At 41.1% G+C, this 27329-nt stretch overlaps 4 protein-coding genes and 1 long non-coding RNA gene across 5 annotated transcripts in view; 3 read left to right on the top strand and 2 right to left on the bottom strand.

The window, feature by feature from the left end:
• The first annotated feature begins 1359 nt into the window (after positions 1–1359).
• LOC121467961 lies at positions 1360–4168 on the top strand. Its single transcript, XR_005977971.1, has 4 exons — positions 1360–2121; positions 2623–3025; positions 3562–3672; positions 3914–4168. It is a non-coding gene; the product is annotated as an uncharacterized LOC121467961 (long non-coding RNA).
• A 2608-nt stretch (positions 4169–6776) lies between these two features.
• Positions 6777–9543, top strand: LOC108140879 (clusterin-associated protein 1). The gene is made up of 4 exons (XM_017263909.1): positions 6777–6868; positions 6960–8174; positions 8997–9290; positions 9348–9543. Exons 1-4 carry the CDS (start codon positions 6847–6849, stop codon positions 9455–9457), a joined length of 1641 nt encoding a protein of 546 aa, XP_017119398.1. The 5' UTR covers positions 6777–6846; the 3' UTR covers positions 9458–9543.
• Positions 9544–9929: 386 nt separating this feature from the next.
• Positions 9930–27329, bottom strand: part of LOC108140878 — a 28143-nt gene continuing 10743 nt past the window's right edge. The window contains exons 2-7 of the mRNA XM_017263908.2: positions 25890–26447; positions 24922–25395; positions 24733–24854; positions 11506–11623; positions 11313–11444; positions 9930–10663 (exon numbers count right to left, since the gene is read on the bottom strand). Of these exons, the coding sequence (XP_017119397.1) occupies positions 10178–10663; positions 11313–11444; positions 11506–11623; positions 24733–24854; positions 24922–25395; positions 25890–26384 (1827 nt within the window). The 5' untranslated portion in view covers positions 26385–26447 and the 3' untranslated portion in view covers positions 9930–10177. The remainder of the gene's footprint in view (positions 10664–11312; positions 11445–11505; positions 11624–24732; positions 24855–24921; positions 25396–25889; positions 26448–27329) is intronic.
• LOC108140877 (protein phosphatase 1H) lies at positions 12166–16728 on the top strand. Its single transcript, XM_017263907.2, has 3 exons — positions 12166–12861; positions 14333–15813; positions 16165–16728. The coding sequence occupies exons 1-3, from the start codon at positions 12497–12499 to the stop codon at positions 16281–16283; spliced, it is 1965 nt and encodes a 654-aa protein (XP_017119396.1). The 5' UTR covers positions 12166–12496; the 3' UTR covers positions 16284–16728.
• LOC108140876 (ribosomal protein S6 kinase 2 beta) lies at positions 18932–24658 on the bottom strand. The gene is made up of 2 exons (XM_017263906.2): positions 21286–24658; positions 18932–20435 (listed from the first exon to the last, which is right to left on the bottom strand). The coding sequence occupies exons 1-2, from the start codon at positions 23504–23506 to the stop codon at positions 19852–19854; spliced, it is 2805 nt and encodes a 934-aa protein (XP_017119395.1). The 5' UTR covers positions 23507–24658; the 3' UTR covers positions 18932–19851.

Genomic DNA, 27329 nt, shown 5'->3' with positions numbered 1-27329 from the left:
TGTGACAGATTTGCGCCATCATCCCCCAATCGCACTCGCTTTAAGTTCCAACCTTTAAGGTTTGAAATGGGATATTAATGCATTCAAATTTAGAGTTATGGGCGCGATTGTAATTGACTTGGAATTGTGCCGCCTTCTGCAATATGGCCACAGTTGTCAGCTAAACGCGATTTAATTGATTTGAACTTTGGCATAGTCAAAAATGTGTAATAAAGCAAACTGCCTAATTTAATTGCTGATTTTTGAACATTTTTGAGAGATTTTTATGATAATTTTTAAGAATTTTCAAAACCATTTCTTTACAATTGCCATTTTGTCGCATTATTTCACCTATTTAAATCTGTTTTTATTTCTCCGAATAGAGAAAAGCCCCCAAAGCCGAAATTCGATTGATCGGTTAAATTGGCAACGGTATTTCCACAGCCCCCACAACAATAATATTTGTAAATCAAATTTACCAACATTTCCACACTCATACCCGCAGTCTCACGCACACAGGGTCTAATTGAAAATGCAAATTACAATCGGACATAAATGAAAAAAAAGGAAATAATTAAAAAAGGACTAACCAAACGAAAGTAGAAGCTGTAAAATAAACTATCGATTGCGGAAACATAAAACTGAAAATCCTTTTTGCATTAAGTTTTACGCCATTTGCAGTACGATACAGACAACAGCTTTCAAAAAAAACAACTCGAAAAATGTTATTTGTATAAAAATTATCAACCAAAAACTGTAGAGACTACGTATAACTATTACATATTTCTGTAAGGTTTAAAAAATTACTTTAAAGTAACATTTAAAAGTCTGGTATATTTAAACTGCAGTCCAGCATCCAGAGTACTGTGTGTTTTCTTGCCAATTCCAAAAAACTCTTTAAATGCAAAGCTTATTGTGGCTATCGATTACTTGAGTCTAAAAACAGCTTGAATATTCAACAGATATAAGCCCAATAACAATTTATGTGCGTTCAGTTTATTTGCCTACATATTCACAAACATATGTACTTCTAATTCTAGTTTGGTTCAATTTAAGTTTTGCTTTTTGACAAATTGCCATGTATGTGGTGGTTGCTGGATGGAATGTGGGATTCATGCAGCTTTATTATTCATTACCAATGCAAAACGTTTGTAAATCGTGCACTCAACTGCATTTTTAAGCCCGGCAATCGAAGCTTGAAGGCCCTGGAAATATTCTAAATAAATTATACAGAAACATGGATTAAAAAAAAAATGTTGAATATATTGCGGGGAATTCGAGGAGACCTGAAATAATATAAAAATTGTAAAACAACATAACAGAGCTTAGGATGTCAAAAAACAAGTGTAACATATAATTCAAGACCTTATTTTGTTTGAAATACGATTATTATGCATCTATTATCATAAGATCTATCTTGATTTCGGTCTATTTTTTGTGAAAACTGATTCTTTCTTATTTTTTCTTTATTGAAACTAATTAAACATGTGTATGAAATTTGACAATTTTCAAACCAAATTGTTTTTAACAGTTCAAACCGTACATTTACTAAAATTTCAGCACAGAATTGCGTTGCCAACTAGTCGTAATCAAACCTAATTACTAATTTATCCTTTCAGGAAGTCTAATTTATAGGCTGTGTCGCAATTCGAGCTCCGGACTGCAGTAAAAAAATGCAAATAGCAGAGCTTTGCGAATGTCAACGCGAAATATTTATGCAGCATTGATTTGACAACAACACAGCCTAACAACAATTGCCGGACAATGAATTATCCCAACTACGGGTTTTCGCAATCCTGCAACGAAAACCACAAAGGAGGATCAAGTTCGTCTGCTAATGACAGGACATTCGTGCTAATGCCATTCAAATTAAATGAAATTAAGCAAGGCCATGCAAAAACATTTCAATATTATCAAGGCAAAATATTGGCTTTTAACTAGAAATGCTGTCAACATTTAAATAGCGTAGCTATGGAAAATAATATGACTGAATAAATGTGCAAATATAAGCTTAAGAAGCAGTGAATGAGTGAAAATATGTACATAATTAGGAAACCAATGTTGATATATTTGCATATCAACTCGGAATTGGACTGGCTGAAGCCATTTGGAATTTATCAAAATAAAAAGTACAGTTTTGGTGTAAGTAAAGTTATTTGAATAGCAATTGCTTTCTCTACAGGCGTGCTTTCTAAACAGCACGGTGAGTAGGTTTTGCTGACTGAGTAATGCAAAACTATTGTTTACAAATTTTGTACAACTATATAAAAAATGATTCTTTCTAAAGCATATCACATTTTTCTTCATGGTATTAAATGATTTCACATTTTTTTTAAAGCTAAACTGTGCAGTTTGTTTACAATTATAAATTGCCCAGAATACTCTCAAAGTTCCTGTTGCTTGGTACAAATTTTAACATAAGACAGCCAAAGTAAATTTATAAATAAATTAAAATACTACTAAGTTAAAAGTTAAATTAAATAAAATAAAAAAAATAGGTTGAATTTCTTCTATCAAACATGAAAATGGTTTAATAACTTGCTGAGAAATTATTCTTAAACACCGAAGGAGAATGTGTATCATTCATTCATAAATACAAATAAATATATGTATTTAAATACATTTTGTTATCCACTCCATTAGATTGGGCCCCCAGAAATACCTAAAATATGTTTGTGTATGTCCAGCCATTTAAAGTTCAGGGGTTAATCAGTGGGCCAAGGGTTAATTCAGATTGGGTGTTAACATCCTTGAAGTCCTGCGTCTCGGGTTTTATTCATCCGCCGGCTGGTTATAGTTGCACATGGTAGTGTTCATGGGTGGCAGCCCCTGTCCCGCCAACGGCCCTCCGCCCACATTAACCCCTTAGCAGCAGCATCCTGATACTCCCCGAGACCCCCGCTTAACCCCTTAACGCCGGAGTGCGTGACTCAATGCCTGTTTGTAGTCTGATGCAGATTGGCTCCGGCTGGGAGGGAGGCCACCCACACACGGCCGCCTGCCACGCCCACTCGACCTTAGTGGTGCCAATTATGGATTACAAAAGGTAGCTAAAAATATAACATTATGCCTTTATTTTTTACTTTTTATTCAAGATTTCAAAATAATATATAAATTGTAAACCATGCTGTACATGAACTACAATTGTTTCAAAAAAGTTTAAGATCTTCGCTGTGGCAGCTATAAAATCTACATAAAGTCTTCTGATCCCGAAAATTAAATTATAAATTAAGCTCTGAAAATAAGAGTATATTTCTGAGTTTTGGAAAATCACCGTAATTTTTCAATAATGTTTGTTTTTTACTGTAATAACATTGTTTTCCACGGACAAGGTTATCAAATTAATTAAAAACATTCACAATTTAAGTTTAAATAAAATATACCTTATTTACGAATGGATACAAACAACTATACACAAAATGCAAACAAAGCATATTCTTTTACCGGAAAATAAAAGCATCAGTGCACATGATAACTGCGAACTTGTTGAAATAATATTATTATGAAATCAACACGCCAATTTGGTACTATATGTGACAAACTAATTGAACAAGCAATTTGTACACATTATTTTTGTCAAAGATAAACAATGCGGGGCCATAAAAGCCAGGTTTTTGAATCCAATGGACATCATTCAACTCCAAGATGCGTCTCCTTCTGTTGTTATTTTTGGCCTTCAGCTGCTGCCTGATGGTGAGTTTAAATTTGTGAATTATTGTGTTATTAAATTTTGTATAAAAAAAATTAAATTTAAGATTTACAAAAATAAGCAGGCACAACAGAAAGCTATACAAATTATACAAATTAGTCTGTTAATTAATTTGGCCCAAACGCATTATGATGTGCTGCCCAATTTGTTTTAAATTAAAAGAAAATTTCTACTTAACACTTTTGTTTGCTGTCCTATTGTCTAAAAGAATTCAAATATTTTTAGCAACCGAGCATGGCAGAAGTGGGTTTGGTTCGTGGACTGGAGACTGCCGCTCATCATCACAACTCCACTGGAGAACAATTCAGAGCTCCGCCACCACCACCACCACCTAGCTCTACAGCAGCCGGATCGACAGGTTAGATGGTTCCAACACTATATACCATAAAGGAACATCTTTTGACCACAGACGAGTGTAAAAAAATATATCACGTTATTCACTTGAAGTGTTAATCAATTTGTACTATTAATAAAGGTCTAGCAAACAGTATGGAGTTATTTTTGGATCTTTAGAAAGAGGATCTTCAAAGAGGCCAGAAAAAGGCCATCATGCCAGAACTTTGCCATTAAAAGCGCAATGGGATATTGCGACACCCGGGGCAATGCAAATATATGCACATGTTGACATAAGTACATGCAAGCCGACGCCGGCCACCAAATGACGATGCCAATGGAGTTGATAGAACCAACTAAGATGCCTTCGCCGGTCGACCCTCACACAGCCCACCGCCCACCGCCCAATACCACCCCCAAACACACTGGATAAACACCATGCAGCCCAAGAATTGAGGTTCCCAGACAACAACAACACAGGTCTAGCCCATATCATTTCACACTCACGACCAGGCGACGTTTATGCGGGGTTATCAAATTTCAAAGACAATATTACTCGGGTTTATAGGTCCTGGTTTAAAGGTTGTGGATAGGCAAAAAGTTTTTGAAATGTTAGATTTTGTTTTTGAGATGGACATATATCTAAAACTTTTTTGTTTCTTTTAAGGAGTTGGTTCATTTTAAGGCATTTGTTATTTCAATATCGCAAGATAATTGTTTAGACACAGTTTTACCAGTTTTTTAAGCCAAGCTGTGGTGTAAGTTAAAGCCAAAGTCATTTGAGTGATAATTACTATACCGATTATTTTTGATATTTTACAAAATAGTTAATCTGCTGTTTTTGTTTTACTTATCAAACATAGGACCAAAAAAAAACCAAAATATTCAATAGATATGATACTATATATATGCTCAATTCCTTTGTGGTGATATATTGTATATCAATTAATATTGTTTTCGCGGTTCCTGCCGTTTCGGAAACTCTGGCCGTGTAAACAGCCTGAAAAGCGAGACAAAACTGGCGGACGGACCGTGCCGGGCCGAGCAGAAAGCCTTTGAGCCCTGAGGTCACTGCAAATGCGTGACGCGTGAAAATTCGTCAAATGCAGGCCAACTGACGTGGAGGAGCGACTGACTGCATCCCCTCAGCTCGCCGCCCGATGCTGCTTAAATATGCACAAAGACTCGGCCATGCGAGTTTGGGAGGCGGAAGGTGGGAGTTGGGCGTGGGTGGGTGTGCCACGGGGCGAGGGGCGTGGCTCGGCTGGCTGTCAACTGATTAAGCAGCTGAGAAGAGAAGCAAGGACCTAGGACCAGGACCATCTAGGACCAAAGACCAAGGACTCATGTGAGTGGCTGTCATCGCCGCGATTCGGGGCATTCATATGGTAACAAGCGATTCACACCACTTGAATTGCAATTAAAACCCAGAGACTGAGACTGAGTTTTATTACTGCCGGGAGTAAAGCCGGACATGAGTTACTCTACCAAAAGTCCATGCCAAAAAATTCTTCTCTTCAAATAAATAATCAATTTAAATGCATGCAAATGATTTGATTTTATACCGAAATAAAACATATGTAAGCGTTCTGTTTGCAGTAAAGTTTGCTATAAATAACCATATGTATGTTTATTCGAACAAAAACTATCGATCCATTCTACTTCTATCGACTCATAATAGTTCTTTTAAATCAAACAATTTTTTTTTAAGTAATTATCTCAAGTCTAAATTTTTGGTAGATTTAATTTATTTTAATATTCGTTTCTTGTTTCTGAAAAAATATGGAATTTTTAGCTCCTTCATACCGAGTAATCCATTATATTTCAGCATACTTTTTATATTGACCCTCAGGCTAACAGGATGCCAAGCTAATTGCTAATCGCTAATTACAATCTGTCAGTGGCACAAAGCGTTTAATTGAAACTTAACGGAAATTAGATAAAATCGAAGTAATATGTAATAAAAATATAAAGTGGAAAAGCATGAATTAGTAAGCGTCGTACAGGGCTACTTTTGATAAGCAACTGGTCAAATCCAATCGCTTTATTAACTTGAGAGGAGCCCTGTGTCGTCGGAACTGAACAACCAGATGAACATTCCTTAATATCGTATAACAAGAAAAAATGGACCTTTACATCCCTTACATTTCCAGCGCAACCGTTTCCTTGGTGAATTGTATGACCGACCACAGCAATCGAGTTAAAGCTAGTCACAATTAGCCGGTAAACACTGTAAGAAAATATAGTTAAAATACAAGAGGAAAAATAAAAAGAAGCACAAACAATTAAATAATTATGCAAGTTAACCGAAATTTTAAAATTTAAAAAACAAATGAAAACATAAAGTTATAACCGAAAATCAATTAAAATACTTAGATTAAAAAGACTAAGAGTCATATATGTATATACCCAGTGGATTAAAACTTTGTAAACGATATCGTTAACGTGTGTGGAAAACTAAACAAAACTATGTAATTACCAATTAAGATTTTAATGATCATTTTTTATTTAAATTTATTAACTTTGTGATTATCGAACTTAGTTAAGTATTTTTTTTTTTTTAATTTTGGTGTTTGATTTTTGTTTTAAACTGGGTATTGTTTTAAATTGTTTTAAATTTAAAATACTTATTAATATGGTGTGCTGATATACTTTTTTTTGCCAGTGCATTTTGCGTTGCCTGGCAACCTTCAATTTGGGGTTCGGTGGCGCAAACAAAGGCGCCAGAGACCACAACAAATGACGGAGTGGAAAACGCAATTGGTAGCGCAGCCGGCGCAGCAAAAACAGGTGAAAACGGGTGTAAAACTCGTCGGCATCCAGGAATGTCCTTCAAGGATGTGCGAGGTGCGTGTTTCTGCTTCTATCCCCTCCAGATAGCCACCAACCACTAACCACTAACCACCGACCACCGACCTTCGCATTCTTGTGCTTCCAGATCTGGGGGAACATCTCAAGCTGTTGGGTTTTCCGCGGGTATTTCCCCTGCAATCCCTGGCCAATCCGCACGGCAGCCTGGCCAGTTTCCACATAGTCGCCGAACTGTTGCAATGGCTGGCCGGCCTGTTGGAGCCGGGTGCCCATTTGCCCGGCGGCGTGGAGTCCGAGGAGCAGCGCATTCTCCTCGTCCGTTCGGCCACGGAATTCTTCGTGACCAAGGCGGCCATACGCCTCAATCCCCGCAAGCTGTATGCAGCCGCTTCGGTCACGGCAGCGGAACTTCAAAAGGTAACCCGTCTTCTGACCGCCCCGGGCCAAAACCATGCCGATCGCGACGAGGAGGAGCACAGGGAGCAGTACGGTAGCCTGAATCCCGTCGATATTGGTGACAAAATGGAGGATTTGCGCAAGGCACGAGAATTGGCAGCAGATCTGACGCAACGCGGCACAGCCATCTACGAGCTGCTCTCGCAGGAGCTGCTGGACAAGGAGGCGCATCTATCGCTGGCCCACAAGCCGCTGGAACTGCTCAGCGTGGAGAGGACGCTGAAGAACGCCATCCAGGCCAGTCAGGTGCGCTTGCAGTCCAGTCGCGCCCAACTGGAGGCGGCCAAGGTCGAGCTGAATGCCCTGGGCTCCAAGCTGCAACGTCGACGGGCGGAACTCGAGCGGACCCGCCAAAGATTGGAGGCCCTGCATCGCATACGACCGGCCCATATGGCCGAGTTCGAGGAGTGCGAGAAGGAGCTGCAGCAGCTCTTCCAGCGCTATTTTCTACGGCTGCATGTCCGGGATGCTCTGAAGTCACAGCTGGAGTTGCGCACCAAACGGGCCACGCCCATTGCCTCGCCCCTGCTGCAAAAGCCGGCGGAGACATCCATGCCCTTCATACCGGATGGACTTATTGAGGACGATGATGATGACGACGACGACGACGACGACGATGAAGTTGACGACCAGGATGACATCCAGGACGAGGACAACCTGAATGACGAGGGCCACGGTCATGACGATGGCGGCGCCGCGGTCTCCGGCCTCGAAATGGTGGTAAATGGACGCAGTGTGTTCGGCCTGGACTCGGAAATACCGGACATACGGGACGAGGACAAGCTGATGCAGCAGATCAACCTGATCGCGGCGCAGGGAAAGCGTCCGGGTACCGCCACCTCCAGGATGAGACCCACTACGGGCAGGAGCAGGAAGGGAGTCGGAGGTAAGGAGATACAGCAATGCTCACAAGCTAGTCACTAGCTTTTGACCAGACAAAAAACAATTTCATTTGGATTAGCGATAACAAAAAAAACATAAAACATAAAACATAAAACATGCCTTCAGCCATATCAAGTACACTGGTAAAAAACACATAGTAAACTCAAGTATTTCCTACTTAAGTTAACATTTTTTTGATTTAATTGAGTGAACAGTTGCACTTTGGGAAAAAGCCAAATTCTAAACTCTAGCTTAAAAAAAATGCCGCTAATGATTAACGGATATACTCCTTTTGCGCAAGTTAAGTTTCGGTTTTAAACAGTTTTATTTTGACGGAAATAATACATTTTATTTAATATTTTATTTGACTATTTTGGTAATTGATTTTAATATGTCACTTCAAAAAAAATGGCGTCACTGTGATAATAAAAAAAAATTACTTGATTAAATTAATATATTAGTTTTTTGTGCGGCTAAACGAAATACAATTGAAAAATATGCGATTTAGAATTTTTGGCGCAGTTTTAAAGTCAAAGGCACCATTTTTACATAAAAAATCAACCTATCATTGCCTGATAAAATATAAAAAAATTGATCTCAGCGATTTTAAGTCCGATCGACAAGAAATTTTCACAGGATATGCCTCAGATGTTGTGCTCACATAAAAAATTATAAAAAATAACTTTTTTGAAGTTGCAAACCATCCTGCCCCTTTTAAATTTGGATTCAATATAACAATTTTTATTATTAGCTACTATTTAATTTATTTATCAGTTTATTTTAAATATATTTACAAACTGAAATATTGAAATTGAACAAATTATAGGGAAAGGGGCGGCAGGAGCAGAGGGAGGAGGTGGTGATGCCAGAGCCGCTCGAGGATCCAGAAGGGCAGGAGCAGCTGGCGGAGAGGCTGCTGGAGGTGGCGCCCATCGAAACGGTCGCAATGGACCCGGAAGCAGTATGCTCAACTCTCGGGACGACGACAGCAGCTTCGGCAGCTCCGACAGCGAACTGGATGTGGGCGAGATCATGGGCATGAGCGGGATGAGCGGAATGAGCGGCATCAGCGGGCTGAGTGGCATGAGCAATATTGCCCTGGGCGCCGGCGATGATGATTGTAAGTCTGACCATTGTGCTCCCCATTCGACACAACTTGTAATGCTATTTTCCCCAGTTGACCTCAACTCTATTGATGACGTTAGCATTTTGAAGTTAACAGGCGAACTACCGCTGCGACCGAAGACGGCCAATAAGGCGGAGCACCACAGCGACGAGGATTTCTAGATCTAACTAATCATTTTCTACGGATTTTATAAACACGGCCAAGAGGGCATTCAGGTTGTCACAAATAAACAATTATTCCTAGCAAATTATCAATTTTATTTTTTTTACCAAACATAGCTATTGCCAAGATTAAATATTCTTTTAATTTCGATTCATATGCGTTTATGTTTAGAATCATTGAAGCTATGACGATTTTTAGATCAGTTATTCAGTTAGTTATTAGATAATTTAGAACTAAGGTGTGAATTACATCAAAATCGGACGGATATATATCATATAGCTCCCATGGGAACAATCAAAACATTTTAAAAAATAATTAATAAAATGAATCTCGCATAGACAGACAACAATTTTGCCCTAAAACTTTAAAAATCTTTAAAAGAATCCGATCTAAAATGATTGTTTATTTTATTTAAAAAATCTCTTTCTCATTGGTGAACTAGATTACAAAGTTGAATGAATTAAATTTGAGTTAGTTTAATATAACTTTATTCGATTCATATTTATAAGTGACTTACAATTAATACGCATATGTAGATATAGGGATAAAGTTATGGATAGGACTAAAAAAAGGATAATTTGTATCGCAAAGCCACACGAAGAAAAACCTTCGAAGCTGCACTGTGGAAAATATATGTACAAAAGATAGATGAAATGGGGGTCGGGGGAGGGGGTCTTGGTGTTTGTTGGGACCACAATACCCCATAATACCCATACCCCTTACATCACCACATCACGGCAGACGATCTTCGTTTTGGACGAGGCCCTCTGACCGCCGTACAAGTCCGAGGATGCGGATGACGAATAGTCGATGTGACTGCCCGCCTGAGACTGCTCCTGCCTGGCCAAGAAGCTATCGGCTATGGCTCGATCCAGACCGGTGTACTGGAAATTGGGTGCTCCGTCCAGGACGTCCGCCTCCGATTTGCGGCGCTGGCGACGATTGGCATCCGATTTGCCTGCCCGCCGGCGCCTCCGCTGTCCGTTGATCTCCGCCGACTTGGTGCTCTTGTGGGTGCGATAAGTGCCGCCCAAACTGGCCGGATGCGGATGAGCGTAGAGCACGGATCCGGGTCCGGGTGCGGTTCGCATGTACGGAAGGGTCATCCCACGGTATTGCGGCGGCAGCGGCGGAACCGGCAGCAAAAGTCCAGCTCCGGCGCCCGGCGGTGGAGGAGGCAGGCGTGTCGGTGGCGGCGGAGCCATCTAAATTAAATCAAAAAAAGCATTACCATCAACATAATCAACATAATAACATTTCAATAGAATCTGGGGAAAGCAGGGACTGTAATCACTAAAAGATAAATTATAAAAACTACATATAAATAATTATTTCTGATTTTTATGAACTCTTCAAGAAAATGATTATTTTTGACCTAAAAAAAATTAATTTAAACAATTATGATTATTTTTGATATAACAACGAAATTTAAGATAATAAAACATATAATTTATTAGTTGAATACTTTAGAAAAGTAAACTTAAATATTTTAACATTAATTGTATCAAAGTAACAAGCTTTTAAAATAAGAAGTTCAATAAATAACACAAAAAGATCAACTGCTATACCTTAATTATACAAAAAATAAAATTATACGTAGAAAGAAAAAATAAGATATATAATTTTCATTTTAAATCATATTAACAGGGTGAATTTATAATTCCAAATAATATAGTTTTGTAAATATACATAATTAATATTATTAATATAATAATGAAGAAATGCAAATTGAAAGTTATGCCGCCAAGAAAAATGCAATTAAAGTGTAAAACTGCTACATAAAATAATGTGCTACTAGTTAATTATAAATAAATTTTGTAATGTGTAACCGAACAAATGGGAAAACAAACTTACACCACTGCCAGCGGTCGAGGGAATAAGCATAATCTGGCGCGAAGGAGGCGTCAATTTGCGGACCGTGGGAGGCGGCAGGCTGCCCATTTGGGTGGCATACATCCACATTGCCGCCAGCTTCTCGGTGTTCACCTGTTAAAAAAAAAGCTATTAAAAACAAGGTTCATATTTTTTAAATTCACATTTGGTCCACCTTTTCATTGCCATTTAAAGACATTGCCTTTATGTATTGATCAACCTTTTGTTGGTCCAAAGCAATTCCAGAGGCATTCGACTTTATAATGACATCGCGTAGCTCGCTGTGCTCCGATCTGCAAAAAGAAAAGAAAAATTCAAATAATAGTTTTCATAGTTTAACAATACTGGAAAATTGGGAATTTTATAGCAATCGATATTTGGTCTTATTTTTTAGATTCCTGTGTTTTGCGTTTTTTCCGGTATATTTTCGATACTCTCAAAAAAGAGCGCCAATATTGAAATGTGTTAGCCTTTTTGTACACTATTTTCAACACATTTTTAATAATGTTATATAAACAACAAGATTTTCTTATAGTAATGCTTGTGAATGCGTTCATAAATATATGTAAGGTATTCAGTCCTTTTTTTTTGACTGTCACATAATAAAACGTTAATGCGGTAAGTTAACCAAAATTTGGAGATATTTTTAATTTTTACATGTACCTTAAACGTATTTTTTGGATTTGAATGCATTGAAATTTTATGAGAAGCAAAATATGAGGTTTTTGAGCACTTTACTTCGCCGTATTGGCTTCACTGTATTTCTTTGTTCATAAGAGTCTTAGTATTTTTCTCCCATTCCCCCTAGAACGTTGGTATTTTACGGCTCTGTTAGCACGGTCACACTGCATCGCAAATCGATTTATTTTGTAAAAAAAAAAAATAAAACCGCATAGATCCGCAGAGTTTTTGCAAACAAGCGTGTGCAGCTCGTTCGCCTTGTAGCCCAGTGCCTCAGAACGGAGACCCACGTCGCCGTCTTGATAAGTCCGCATCCAATATATAACCGATAATCACGATATTCTGGGTATTATTCAAAATCAAGTAGAAGAGACAACAGCAACGGGACAACAACAACGCAAGCTCGCCACGTCAGTGGGAGTGAGCGAGAGCGCAAGAGCCAAGCGAACGGGAGCGAGCGAGAGGGACAACAAAAACGAGGAAAAATGTTTAGTAACTTTAAGGAGCGTTTTATATCGGCCATAGCGCCCGACTTACCGCCTCTGCCGGGCAGCGGTGAGCGGAACAGTGGCGGTCACCATCACAACCAACATCACCACCACAGCTCGCCGCACCAGCGTCTCCGGTTCGGCGGCTCCGGCGGACAACCGATGCCGGATAAGTTCCCCTACGCGCGGCCCCCTTTTCTGCAACTTCTCACGCCGGATGAACTGCGCGCCTCCGCGGACCACAATGTGCGACCCATCATCGTGCCGCGGGACATCAACCTGCTGCCCTGGGGCACCGGTTACGCCGAGTGCGTCAATTCCGGAAAGTCTGAATGGAACGAGGACCAGGGCGCCTTCTGCCGGTGAGTGGTGCGGCCAATATGGGTCACCGTCGCCGTCGCCGTCATCTCATCATTTCATCGATTTTGTCATCATATACTCATTTGTTTAGGTGTTTTTTATATATTCCCCCAGGATATAGCTGTCCTATCTGAACAATGATCTTTTTTGAATCTCAGAGAAGATAGAAAAGCAAGTCAAATATATATTGATAGATTGTAGGATCATCCCTAAAGTAGTCCCATGGGGTAAACACATCTTGTCCTATCGATTTTGTCATCATATACTCATTTGCCCTGGTGTTTTTTAAACATATTCTGTGAGATATATCTGATAAATGTTATATATCAAGTTGTAAATTGTCTTTAAAATCAACTCAATGGTGTTAATTTAAATATTAAACAAATACATACATTATAAAAATAATAAGAATAATCTTATCCCAAAAAAAATCCTACTATCAATTTCGTCATCATAAACTCTTTCAATTTTAAATGAAATTATATATTGTAAGTGATTCAAAACTATACCAAATGAATAATAAGAAAAGGTGCCTATAAAAGAAAATCATCCTTAAAATAGTCTTTCAAGAATCGAAACTAGCAATCAAAAATTGAATTTTAAATTCTTAGGAAAATATTTGTTTTATTTAAAATAAACGGTTTCGTTAGAAATCTTTTTTGATGCCTTTGTTTAGTATCATTGACTTATTTGTTTGTTTATTTCTCTCTTACATTTTAATTTAAACAATTCATTTCCCTCGCACTCAACAGAATCAAATTTAACATTTTTTCAGTGCTAAGTATATTTTGCACATATTCAGCCACTGCATTTTAGTCTTAAAAATAATACAAAGAAATGTAAATGTATTAAACCAGAAGCTACTTATTTGTGATACGAAGGTCTATGTTTGTTTAAAGGTTGCGTCACTATTACCAAAACTAATAAGTTACTCGTCAAGATAGATGTATTTGTTTCTCTTGTTTTCTCAGAACAGAGTGTCAAAAATCTCTGAGAAGTAAGACTGCTATTTACACATGTTGAAGATAGTGTTTTGATTAGGTATACGTCGCATTTTAGACCTACACACGGTTTTGGTAAACAAAAACCACCGGGAATTGTAAAATGAGTACATCTGAAGTACTTATGTATATTGTTCAGCTCAACTACTCATGTAAGCTTTTTGTTCAACCCAAATGTAACGCATTCCATAAACAAATTAATTTGTAAACATGACTGGTAGCAAAACAATATTGGAACAATAGTGTAACTTCCTGATTCTAAGAAATTACATATATCATTTACTATAGAAAGCTGATAAGCATTTCATTGTAGCTTTATATTGCGTTTTTATTCTTAAATGTCAGACATATTTGATGGATTTGTTCACCTTGTAGAATAAATTAGGATTTGTTAAGAAGAATAAGCATAGCTTGTAATTTGAGTTGGAGTAATTGTCAAACCTAATCTCTGTGTTTCGCTTTCTATCGCCAGGCAAGTGCTTTCGGATCCGGAGCACAAGCACCCGGACCTTCCCTATACATACTTCGGCATCTTCGACGGACACGCCGGATATGGAGCCGCACTGGCCGCCTCGCATCAGTTCCATCACATCCTGCACGAGAAGCTGGTTGACTGCCTGGAGCTGCTCCTGCCACGGGATGCGGAGGCCAACAGTGGCGTCGGCGGTGGCGGGGATGGAACCAAACTGAATCCCACATTCCCGCACCCCATTTACTTTCAGCGTCGGGTGAGCAAGGACGAGCTGATCGTGGGGGCGCTGGAGAGTGCCTTCTTCAACATGGACTCACTGATAGCGCAGGACAGTGATCGTTACCGCGATGCCGGTGGCTGCACCGCCTGCGTTTCATTGTTCATCGATGGCAAGATGTATGTGGCGAATGCCGGCGATTCCAGAGCCGTGCTCTGTCAGCGGCGTGCCACGCGTGCCGAGAAGCCACACGCGAATGCTACGGACTCTGGCATTGAGCCGGATCCCCTGGAAGCTAGCTGCTACCCAGTGCCGTTCTCAGCGGATCACACGCCCGAAACGGAGCGCGAACGACTGCTAAATGTGGCCCGGTTGAAGCCACATCTCATGGGCCAGCACTATGTGGCCATGGAGTACGCGAAGCGGCCGCACATCAAGGACATGGGCCAACGCATCCTCTGCCGGCAGGGCACAATGCGCGGCTGGACGTACAAGACGCTGACCAGAGAGGATCTCCGCATGCCGGTGGTCAATGGCGAGGGCAAGCGAAGTCGCCTGCTGGGCACACTGGGCGTAACGCGTGGCTTCGGCGATCACGAGCTGTTGGCCATCAATACGGGCATACAGATCAAGCCCTTTCTCACGCCCCATCCGGATGTGAGGCAGAGGGACCTCACACAGGTGGTGTGCATTCCGGACGAGGACAATCGAGACGGTGACTACGGTGTGCTGGTCATGGCCACCGACGGCCTGTGGGATGTGTCCGAGAATGAGGCTGTTGCACGCACCGTCTTCCAGACGCTCTCCAAATATCCAACGGAGAAGCATCGCTATACGATGGTCGCCCAGGAGCTGGTGGCCCGTGCCCGTGGCAAAATCAACGATTCCGGGCATTGGCGACTAGCCGACAGCAAGGCGGCCGCCACGGTCGATGACATATCGGTGATTGTGATCCCGGTTAGCCAGTATTACAAGGAGCATGTGGAATGGACGCAGAACTACAAGCGGGATCTCGAGCATCGTCGTCGCCAGGCGCAGGCCAATATGGCCCAGGAGGCGGTCAACGTGCTCAATGGCGTGATTGCCGAGGAGGCGCACGTCGTCGAGGAGGAGGAGGAGGGCGAGGTGGTCGTCCACGAGGCCCGGACCGCGCAGAAGCAACCGGCGAAGCAGCAGCATTCAGAGGAGGCAGTCGATCAAACCCTGGTGGTGGAGCTGACCCCCGCGCTGAAGCAGATGCAGCTAAAGGACGCGGATGCAGCAGGTGAGCGCATAAGCCCAGCCATTGTACAATTTAAATTAAAAGTTCGAGCAGAGGCACATTCCAAATCAAACTAATTCAAATACAAAACTGATTGCGCACATTTATCTAGAAATGACATGGTTAAAGCACCCAAGCTTGTGAAATGAAAGCCTATTTTTGAAACAAATTTAAATTAAGTTTATCTGCACTATAAGCCTTCCAAATTAGTTTGAATGTAATAAAAAATACTCAAGAAACAGGTTACACCAAGATTTATGGCTCTACAAAACAAAATGCATAAATAAAAACAAACTCTTGTAAATATTTATCTATATATATACATATACTTAAACTATTTATTTTACATTCCAGCGGCAGATTCCGGCAAGGAAGAGGATAATGGTAAGGAGCAGGAAAAGGAGGCGACGACAACGCGACAGCAGACGCCACAGCAGCAACAAAAGGGCCGCAAGGGCAAGGGAAAGCACTAGGACAAGGACAAGGGTCCTGCCACACAGGCCGCTTTATGGGGCTTATTTAGCGACACAGCAATATTCAAACGGATGCAGATGCGACAGTTAAAAAACACATCTATATTTTTTTACACTCCACACACAAGAACAAATTCAAAACATTCAAAGTTAATTACATAATTTGCTTATGTACAAAAAAACAAAAAACAAAACAAAAAAGAAAACAGAACCGCAAGTCAACTTAATTGCATTGTACAATAATTTACTTTAACTAAGTGTATTTATTTTGATCCAAATTTATGAAGGGATGAACAAAGCCTGAGAATAACGGCAAGATTTTCAATTATCACAAATCAAAACCTTATGATTCCAATTAAAAACATACACGAAACAAAAAAAAAAGCTAAACACAGAATTAAAAAGTATTTTAAGCAGTGAAACGATAAAATAAAATAAAACAACAATTATTGTTACCTAGAAACAAGCGTAATTATTATTGGGTTGAGAAAATTTTAGAGAAAAGTTGTGTGAGTCAGAAGAACTTTAAGATAAAATAAGCTAATAAATAAAGTAATATAATATAGTACATAGTACATAGCTTTTGGCTTGGCTAAAAAGATTTCTCAAGTTGTGGGAGACCTTCCCGAATAATTTTTTATAACATTTTGTGGTAAGACTTATCTAAAATGATAAGAACCCACAGATAAGAACATGATTCATTTGCTTTACGTTTATTAAATCATAGATAAACATATACCGCAAATGGACTAAAAATTTCATATGAGTAAACCCCATTTTATCAAAACAATTTCAAACTTCGAATTTAATTTATTTTTTCACTTCATTTTCTCCTGTTTGGTTTCTATGATTCAACTTTACAATAATTTCGAATCGATTTCAATTACAATAAAATGTTGCTAATTCATTAGTTGTGTTCTCGGATTTCATTCATATTATATAGTTGTGGAAGCTGTAAAAATCTACTAAGAAAATATATGTACGTAGCATCCATATCTATACAAATTTATTTTGTTTTTTTTTTAGGGAGTTTAGTCGATGTCCAGGTTGAGATCGAGGTCCAAGATTATGTGTAATGATTTAAGTGGCTGTGAGGGTTTAGTATTTGGTTCCAAATACTTGGTTAGATTTTTCTGTGTTTTTTGGGGACTGCCTGCCATCTCTGTCTTTCTTGTGCAAGTTCAAAATTTTGTTCACAAGCCAGTTATAATATTGTTTCATAATATTTAGTTATGGTATGTATTTATCTTGATCATAAGCATAAAGCACACATTTCAAAGAAGTGCAAATTATCGAAATGAGCTTTGAAATGGTGATGCTACGATAATTTCTGTACGAATTTTTTTAAAATGTTAAGAAGCGTTTGGAAAACCAGCAATAATGCTGAACTATTTGGTATATCAAGAGCCATGGTTTCTTTATAACTTTTTAAATCTTTTTTGAGGCGCTTTTTTGAAGTACCCGCATATCATATATAATATATATCTTTGAAGTTTTACCATCAACGCCTTTAATGGCTTTGGGTACATTATTTTTGAAACTTTCATTTTGTTAAGCTATTGTTTTTAGAAATTTAGCAATAAATCTTGACTGCATATCCTTTTTATCATAATATAATCATTATCTTAAAATGTTGTTGTATATTTGGATTGGAGGATCATACAAAATCCTCCCCTCCATCCGATTTACTGCTTTTTTTTTGTTTTTTCTTTTTTGGAAGTTGTCTGTTTTTAAAAATTTGCAAGTTTAACTAACATTTTCTAGGTGGTGTATATACTAATGTATGTATATGCAATTATTGTTTTTTTTTTGTTAGCAGTAAGTTCAGTAGTGGCACAGCGCATAAATCTTGTTAGCATACAAACACACGCATACACAGCACACATACACACACTTTCAAAGCACACACACACACACATACAGCCAAATAAGCCCCAAAAATGTCGGAGAAATTTTTGTGTTTCAGTTGAACATACATAGCTTGCTCAAAAATTGATTACAATTTACATTAATTTTGTTCATATATTTATTCGTTTTTTTTTTTTTGTTTATGTTGATTTGTTTTTTTTTTTTTAATTTTTATAATACTTTGTAACACCATTTTTAACAAGGTTTTCTTGGCAAAAATTGAAATAAATTAAACTGCAAACGAAGTAGCGAAGAATTTTCTTATAAAATCACATTTTTAGTTGTCTTTCGAGTGGCAAACAAGTTCTTGGGCAGATCGTTCATTGGCGTATATATATATATATATATATATAATCGAACGGTGACACTATCATATCTGTATTTGAAAGTTAGTGAGGGTTTGGAAATGACTTCAATCGAATTATTTTCTGAGTCATCCTATGGTAATTCGTAACTTTCTAAATCTAGTTACAGTGCGTTATGGTATTGTATAACGATACAACTTTAGTTGGAAGACATCAGCGAACGAAATGGGAAACCAATTTTGTGTGGTCACAACTGTTTTAAACTATAATTCAGCTGCGCAGAATTTACCTTTGAATAAAATGTTGAAATTAGAGCATTAAATAAGAGTAGCAAGTGGGAATAAACTGCTGGCTTATGATAATCCTTGCCTTATGAGCCCAAAAAGCACCTTTTTCGCCTACGATTTTATGTACATTTGCTGTATAAACTCATAATTATGTATATTATTATTTGTTTAATTTTTTTTTAGTTATTTGTGCAAAATTGACATTCCAAGTAAAATTTGTGGGAAATTTTCATTTTCATTTTTTTTTTTTTTTTTTTTTTTGTTTTGTTATTAGGCTTATTATTTCTTTACACAGTTTTTCTTTAGCTTCTTTACGATTTGTTATAATAGTTTGGCGACAAAAGTAGTTAATAATAATAGAAAATGATCGTGGTTTTTGCCCTTGTTTTTCTGTTAATTATTTTTTTTTTTTTCGTTTAGCTTTTTAATTAATTAGTCATACAACAATAACAAGGTGATGTTGAAAAATTTAGCTACGATTAATTTAATTAAAAATATGTATGCATTTTGTTTTATATGTTGTAAAGTTGTGGTGTGTGCGTGGAGATTACATTCGATTTCGATTTCGGGTTGTGGATAATTACTGGATGATCAGGTATCATCTGGGATGATCCTGGCGTCACCCACACACACACACACGCACTCGAGGCCCTTGCTCAAGGATTTGTTTTATAAATAGCTATATTTATGTATATAGATGTATATCGGTATCTGTATAGTTATATATATGTGTATATAGATGCCCTGCACTTTGCTTTTTGGCCTCGGCATCTCGGTATGCTTTTATATAAAATAAATAATCAACAATTGTCGTTAAATACTTAAAGTCGGGCCGATTACAGAACACACCCCACGAGCCTAAACCACACGCAGCTTGGTGCTGCGGCAGCGCTGGCGAGGATTGCCCAGTGGATGTGGATGTGGATCCAGCCTGTGACCGTTGCCATTCTGGACGAGGCGTCGCGGTATGACACAACAGCAATGGATCAGAATACTATAGAGTCGGAAAACTAGCCGGATTATCAGCCTCTTGGCCTGGCGTCGTGCACACCATGCTGCGGCCCAGGATTAGGAGTGCAAATTGGCTCGGTCCTTGGCCCGCCTTTTGGCCAACATCGACAGTTCCACGGGTCCCACATTGGCCGCCTGCGGTATGGCAATGGCCCGAAACGTGGCATCCACAGCTCCACGCAGGGCCATCGAGATGTGATTCTGCTGCTGCTGTTGGGCGCCCAGCGAAAGCTGTGATCCGGGTGCCATCGCATACTCCGTCAGCTGAACACCGCCGGCGAATTGCTCCCGCAGCCATGGATGCTCAAGAATTCGCGCCGCCGTCGGCCGATTCTCCGGCACTATGTGCAGCATCTGACGCAACAGTTCCTTGGCCGGCACACTGACCAATGCCCAGCGACTGCTGGTGAAGTCAATGTGTCCCGATCCGATGCGCTTCAGTATCACATCCGGCGAGTCGTTCGGTGTGCTGGCGAAGGGCGTCCGGCCCGATAGCATGATGTACAGCAGCACGCCCAGCGACCAGATGTCGCAGGCCAAGTCGTAGCCCTGCCGCTTTAGAACCTCGGGCGCCACAAAGTTGGCCGTGTAGCAGGGCGTCATCAGGAGTCCATTGTCTGCGCGCAGCTGCTTGGCGAAGCCTGCAGAGAAATACATACGTCATAGATACTTCTCCATCCACGGGAACGTAGACCCCAACAGAATATAGCCTTGCATTTCAATTTTCAGATTTATTTCTAGAGGTTCTTTTAAGAAAAAAAATCGTTTGGAATCGAAACGTAACATCCCATACAGATTCCAACCGAATTAGGTTGCTAGAGATTTCTGGAGGTGAGCAATCTTGCTAAATAAATGACAAATATATCAATATTCTCTATTGATAACCTGAAAATCTAGCCAAGGCAAGGTTAAAAGCCTATTTATATTATAGTTTTCCAGAATCGGTAAAAATATTAAAATTATAATAATTTTTTTTTGAAATACAAATGTTTTTATGAAATCAAAAAAATATTTAAAATTAAATTTCCCTTTTTTAAATCAAATTGCGGAACTGCAATTAAAAATAAAAAATAATATTCGCTCTTAATCACGAATCCCTTTATTTTAATTTTTAGTTCTTTTTCAATGTATTTTGCAGGATTTTTTGTAAGTGAAAAATTTGTTTTTTTCCTATACTTTCTTAAAGGTATGTTGTGTTCGACCACTACTATTATTTTGACCGCAACTGTATAAGAAAATGCATCTTTACTTCAATTTAAGCCCTTTACTTTTCTTTATAGTTCTTTATATGAACCATATAATGGTTATTGAGTAACTGCATTGTATAACAAATTCTTGGACTCCAACAGTTGATATTTATATGGGGAATAAAACAAAAGGGAGTTTTTAAATAATAAATCTGATTGGCAACCAGAAACCTCCTTATGCAAACTAAAAAATTGGAAATTCCACTACAAGGCCATATAAAGTGGAAAGTGGAATCACACTCACCCAAATCACAGAGCTTCAGGGTCTCGGGAGTTTGCCGCATGCTGGCATATATCATATTCGAGGGCTTCAGATCCCGATGGACCACTCCGTGCTCATGGAGATAGGCCACGGCGGATGCAATCGTCCGTAGAACGGCACTGGCTTCGCTTTCGCACATCTGACCCACGGCCAGGATGCGATCGAGCAGCTCGCCGCCCTTGAGCAGCTCCATGACCAGATAGGCGGAGCCCGCATCCTCGTAAACAGAATACAGGGTGACGATATTGGGATGGTTGCCATACCTCAGCATTATCTCCACTTCCTCCCAGCAATCGGCCGACGTGGATGTGGATGCGGCGGCCACGGCTGCCTTTTCGATCACCTTCACCGCATAGTGTTTCTTGCTGGCGCGATGCTCGCACAGTCGGCACACCGAGAAGGTTCCACGGCCCAGTTCCTGCAGCAGATTGTACTCGGCATGGAAGTTGCCGGGCAGGACACCTGGCAGCGTTCGTGGCGCACCGCCCAGCGGAGCGGCGGGTACGGGTGCTATGTTGTGCAATGGGCTGCCGCCAGCGGTGGAGCGACTATTCGAGCCGGCTACACACTGATCCTCCAGGAGGACGGGTGCCACAAAGCTAAAGCCACGGAAAATCTCGTGCGCCGAGGCGGAAATGGGACCACCCGGCGAATCCCGGGGTGACTTCGAGGTGTACTCCACATCAAAGTAGAAGGCATCGTCACGGCTAACCGCCGGTATAAAAGGCGGACGCACCTGCTTTCGTTCCAATCCCACCCAGTCGATGGTGGCAAAGAAGCAGTGCGCCTTGATGTCCAGTATTCCCTGGGCACCCGCACCCAAACGGTTCTGCGGATTCCGTTTGAAGAGGGCCCGCAGCAGGGATTGTGCCTCCGGCGATAGATTCTCCGGCATGCCCAGTTTGCTCCTGAGGATCTGGTTCATGGTCTCCTGACGGGTTTGGCCATGGAATGGCAGATTCCCCGTTAGCATTTCGTACATGAGCACACCGAAACTCCACCAATCGGCGGCAAAATCGTGTCCCTTCCGGTTCACAATCTCCGGTGCCATGTACTCCACCGTACCGCAAAAGCTATAGGTTTTGGAGCCATCCAGAGGCTGCTTGGACAGGCCGAAATCCGTGAGGGCAATGTGCCCGTGCTCATCGAGCAGTATGTTCTCCGGCTTCAAATCCCTGTAGATGATGCCCAGCGTGTGCAGGTGATTCATGGCCAGCGCCAATTCCGCCAGATAGAACTTGACATCCTCTTCGGTGAACATGACCTCTTTGGACAGGCGGGTGAACAGGTCGCCGCCACGCAGGAAGTCCAGTATCAGGTAGAGTTTACCGGGTGTTTGGAAGGCGTAGTGGAGGCGCACGATGAAGGCGTGACCCACATCGGCCAGGATCTTGCGTTCGTTGGTGCTTCGCACGCGATCCTTCACCTTAAGGGTGGCCTTCTTGAGCACCTTCATGGCATAGAGGGTGCCGGCATCCTTGCCAATGATCTTGCGCACCAGGAACACCTTGCCGAAGCTACCTTCGCCCAGGACACGCAACAGTTCGAACTGCGAGGGATCGGCCTTGTCGTGGCCCTCCTTGATGACCTCCTTCAGCTCGAATTCGTTTTCGTTTTCCGTTTCGTCCAGATTTTCGGTGTCCTCTGAGCCAGTGGCTCTGCCCACAACGGCTCCTTCTCTTCTGCCTTCTCTGCCTCCTCGGCCACCGCCACTGGCTCCCTGGGACTCGGAGTCACTCAGCTCCATGAGCTCTGGTGGCGGGCATAGTGTACGCTGCGCCGCTGGTCTTTCTCTGGAGGATTCCTGATCCGTCGCCGCCGCCGCTGGTGAGATGTGATGTTGTTCCAGGGCAGCTTGCAAAGCGGACTGCTGTTGCACCTGCTGGCGACGCTGCGATGAGGTCACCGTGGTGACCCCGCTGCCGCCGCCGCCACCGCTCTCGTCGTCCTCCGTGGGCGTGTGCTCCATGGGCGTGACCGCCAGGCTGCTGCAGCCGGAGGAAGTGATCTGCATGCGCTGGCGCAGCTGGAGGCCCAAGCCGATGCTGCTGTTGCTGCTGCACTGTTGCTCCGCATTGTTGTTGCTGCTGCTGCTGGTGGAGATGGAGACGTTATGGTGGTGCTGGTGCTGATGGTGTTGGTTTTGGTGCTGCTGCTGCTGAGGCTGCTGGCGGAGATCCTTTTGGGAATCGGCCAGCGGCATGACGTCAATGGCTGCGGGCGTCGTGGGGCTGCTGCTCCTCCTCCTCCTCCCAGTTCCCGGTTCCCAGTGCTTCTTCTTCTTCTTCTTCAATTCCGGCCGCACCTCCTCCTTCTGTTCCTCTGTCCTGTTTGTTTCTTCTCCTCTTCCACCTGCTTCTGTGTTACGCCGCCCCCTTTGCCACAATACCAGCTCCTCCTTCTCCCTCTCCCTCTCCTTCTCCTCCTCCGCTCTTCCCACTCTTTCCGATTTCTCTTTTCTTTTCGTTTTTTTATTACTTCCGCTGCGTGGGCGTCGCTGCCGACTGCGCTGTTGCTTCTCCGGATTTCTCTGCTTTCCGTGCTGCCCTTTTTACATCCAATAAGTTGCACTTTCGCAATGCCTCGCGTTTTATACGCCGTCTGCTTTGCTATCCGCTTCGCAATCCGCACAGCTGTGTTGCTTCTTATCACTATTATTTACACATTAAACAATAAATAAAGTTTTTTTTATAATATTTTTCCTACGCAAGTGTGACCGCGGCTTTCAAATATACCAAAAAGTATAGAAAATACCGAGCGAAGTCAACCTGCCTTACAAGTCGTGACTTATTCACGATAACTCAAGTCACGGTCACGGTGGTCTCCAATATTTTTTTCGCATCGACCGTTAACCGAAATTAGTCGATTTAAATTCGCGGCACGAATCATTTAATTTAGTTCGGGACATTTATATAATATATGGCAGAAGAAAAGTCAAATAGTGTATGAATTTCAGGGCTTTTAATTTATAAAAAGTTAAATCTACCAAAAATGTTTAAAGTCGAGTCTGAAGTGAATGCTTACCAACAAATTTATGCTGATTTTAATACACTTATTTGAAAATGTTGAATATTTTTTAGCTGTACTGATGCTTACCGGTTTTTAAGCCGGAACCAAAACATCAGATTCATAATGAAATCGTTCAGCAAAACAAATTTGGTGTGGTATTTGAACCGGAACCGAAAATTAATAGTTGAGTTTTGTAAATATAAACGCTTTGCAGCTCCCCCAATGCCATATTTTGTTATTTAATGATTAAATTGTTTACGAAAATTGATTGTCGTTGCTGATGTTCATGGAGAATGTAATTAAACGTATACGTTCAGGATTTATCTAATTTCCACTCATAATACACCAATTTTGAGACTTAATTATTGATTAAATGTACTAAAACTATGAAACTTGAAATGTTTTAAAAACTCTACTCACTTTGTGCAAATCTGGAGGGCGCATCTGTACACGGAGACGATGCTGACCACAAAGTGGAGAAATAGGGCGAAGATGAGCCCGCAGGCGGCGGATACCTCACTGTTGGTATTGATCAGATCAAGCTGGAAGGGAGGGGATAAAGCTATTAGTGTGGACAATGTGGCCATAAATGGGAATACCCAGTTGTACCTGCTCGCCCTTTTGTTCCGCCATTCTGTTGAGATCCCTGGACAAACCAACGCCGGAAATGGCCAGGGCCAAGGTGCTGCTGGCGATGCAGACCAAACTGAGGGCCAGGAAGGCCGTCTGTGTCTTGCGCATGCTCACCACTCCAAGGGAGCCAGTGACGGCGGCTATCAATCCCGTCCAGATGCCGCATCCAGCCATGGAAAGGGCCGCCTCTCGAACGATCAACAGTGATCCCAGGGCCACCAGTGAAATGGCCAGGAGCAATTGCAAAGTGCCCAGCACTATTTGCAGTGGAAATGCCGAACAGCATTCGTTGCTGGCCTTTCGCTTACGCCGATCCTTCGATGAAAGCGATGACGAGGCACTGCCTCCGCCCTCGCTGCCCTCCTTGTACTTGATGAATTCCGGTGGGCAGCGCTGTTTACGGCTGATCCTGGAGTCCAAAGTGTTCGCCGGACTCTTGGTGGCATTCACCTGCACAGAAGGAACAGTAGTCAATGAGAAATCATTTTGGACCACGTACGATTAATTTATATGCAGAAAATATAAATATATAATTTTATTTTGAAATGTCAAAAATATATTTAAATTACTGAACCACAAATAGAAATAGAAGTTATTCTATGTCAAAAAGGTCGCATCATTTTGGTTTTAAACGACATTAATCCATTCCACTTTTGAATATGGTCCTTTGGGCCGGAAATGAGGAAGTTTAAGCAAAACCAATGCACGCAACAATAATGTTGTAAAAAACACAAAAACACAAAAACACATCTCAAAAAGTATATAAAATATAAAAACAAATTTACCCAACTACAAAAATGTTTGTTAGGTATTAAAAGAATCTGCAATCTACTGGTGATGATCCTTTATTTATAATTGTTAGGCTCGGAAACACGAGCTTATCTTACTTTTGCTTTGCTTAAATACAATTTTCAATGATTTTATTTGATTTTTTTATGGCTTACCTGGTTGGGATTCCGGGAGGCCATCGCCTCCTCAAGCTGCTGTTTAAATTCCTGGTGCGAAATCAGCTTGGGCTTCTGGTTATCATCGTCATTCCTGGCCTTGGCCTTCTCCGTATCCAAGTCCAAAGCGGCGGAGAGGACTTTAAGCGCCGGCGGCTTCTCATCGTAGACGGGACTCGAATAGATGTGACTCTGGGCATCCTGGCGTGCCTGATCTTGGTCGGGATCCTCCTGCTGCTTCCGCTGCTCATCCCTTTGCAGCATGCCAATTTGCGAGTTGGTCAGACTACCCGAACCCGTCGTGTTGGTGGTATTCGTGCTCTGCTCGATGGTGGTCACCACCTGTTGCAGTTCCTCGCGGTTCAGACTGCGATCCACAATGGTGTCCATGCTGCCCGTGGTGGAATCATGCGAATCTATAGTGCGTGCCGGCGATGCCGAGTGGCGGCCATTAAAATCTCCGCCGCCTGGCTGCTGATTGCTGGTCTCTATCATTTCTGCTGTTTGGCTGAGATGATTGGCTGAAGACAATGGTGATGTCACTGGTTCATTGACAAGCTGCAGGCGGAGGAGAGAAATAAATGTTGTTATTAATAATGCTCTTCAAAATATAATCGGAATTGTCGTCGAAATTTGAAAAAAATTTACTCTGCCTAATAAAAGTATTTTGCACATTTTGATAAATTTAATACAATTTAATCTTATAAGCTCTGCTACTTCTGTTATTTGAAATGTAAAGAAAATCGAATATTTAATTTTTTATCTTTACAAGTTAAGATTGCTAAGTTTTTTTCAAATTCAGATTCATGTGAATCATATTGATTGCTCTTTGGACTTTATTAAAAACATTTTTTTGTTAAAAATCGCATGCATTTATTTAAAGGTGTTTCCATTTTTAATCATATGTATATACTTTGCTTAAATATTTTCGAATGTACAATAGCATATTTAATGCTTTAGCCAAAAGCCATGGTCTATGGATTAGCGAATCGACACCGAAAACACCGCAGGCGTAGCAAGTTCGTTGCCAGAGTCTTTTGTTTGGCGCACACACTTTCGAAAGGCGCTCACTTATCGCTTACTTATCCATCGATCGATCGATTGCTTTTGGCCATTCATCGATCGATGATTGATCTCTTAAGCCGCAATTTGGTCGCATAATTGCCGCAATAATCGACTGTTCTCTGCCAGCCATTAATCCACTTATGATACCTGCTCAGAATCGGATCCAACATCAACGTGTGTCAACCGGCTGGCATTGCCAGTGTTCTGCCATCGAACACCTTGACATTTGGCTGAATCTGGCCGGTTGTCATTGTTCTTGGCTTTTGCGAACCGGTTCGCACTTGGTTGGCAATTAAACAAAAACCGAAAATCAAACCGAAACCGAAAACGAAAAACTAAACTGAAATCGAAAGCCAAAACCATATGAAAAAGGCC

This window comes from Drosophila elegans, unplaced genomic scaffold, assembly GCF_018152505.1.
Source record: "Drosophila elegans isolate 14027-0461.03 unplaced genomic scaffold, ASM1815250v1 contig_149, whole genome shotgun sequence".
NCBI classification, from domain to species: Eukaryota; Metazoa; Arthropoda; class Insecta; order Diptera; family Drosophilidae; genus Drosophila; species Drosophila elegans.
The sequence above is the reverse complement of the archived record's forward strand: the minus strand, read 5'-3'. Positions and strand labels throughout refer to the sequence as shown.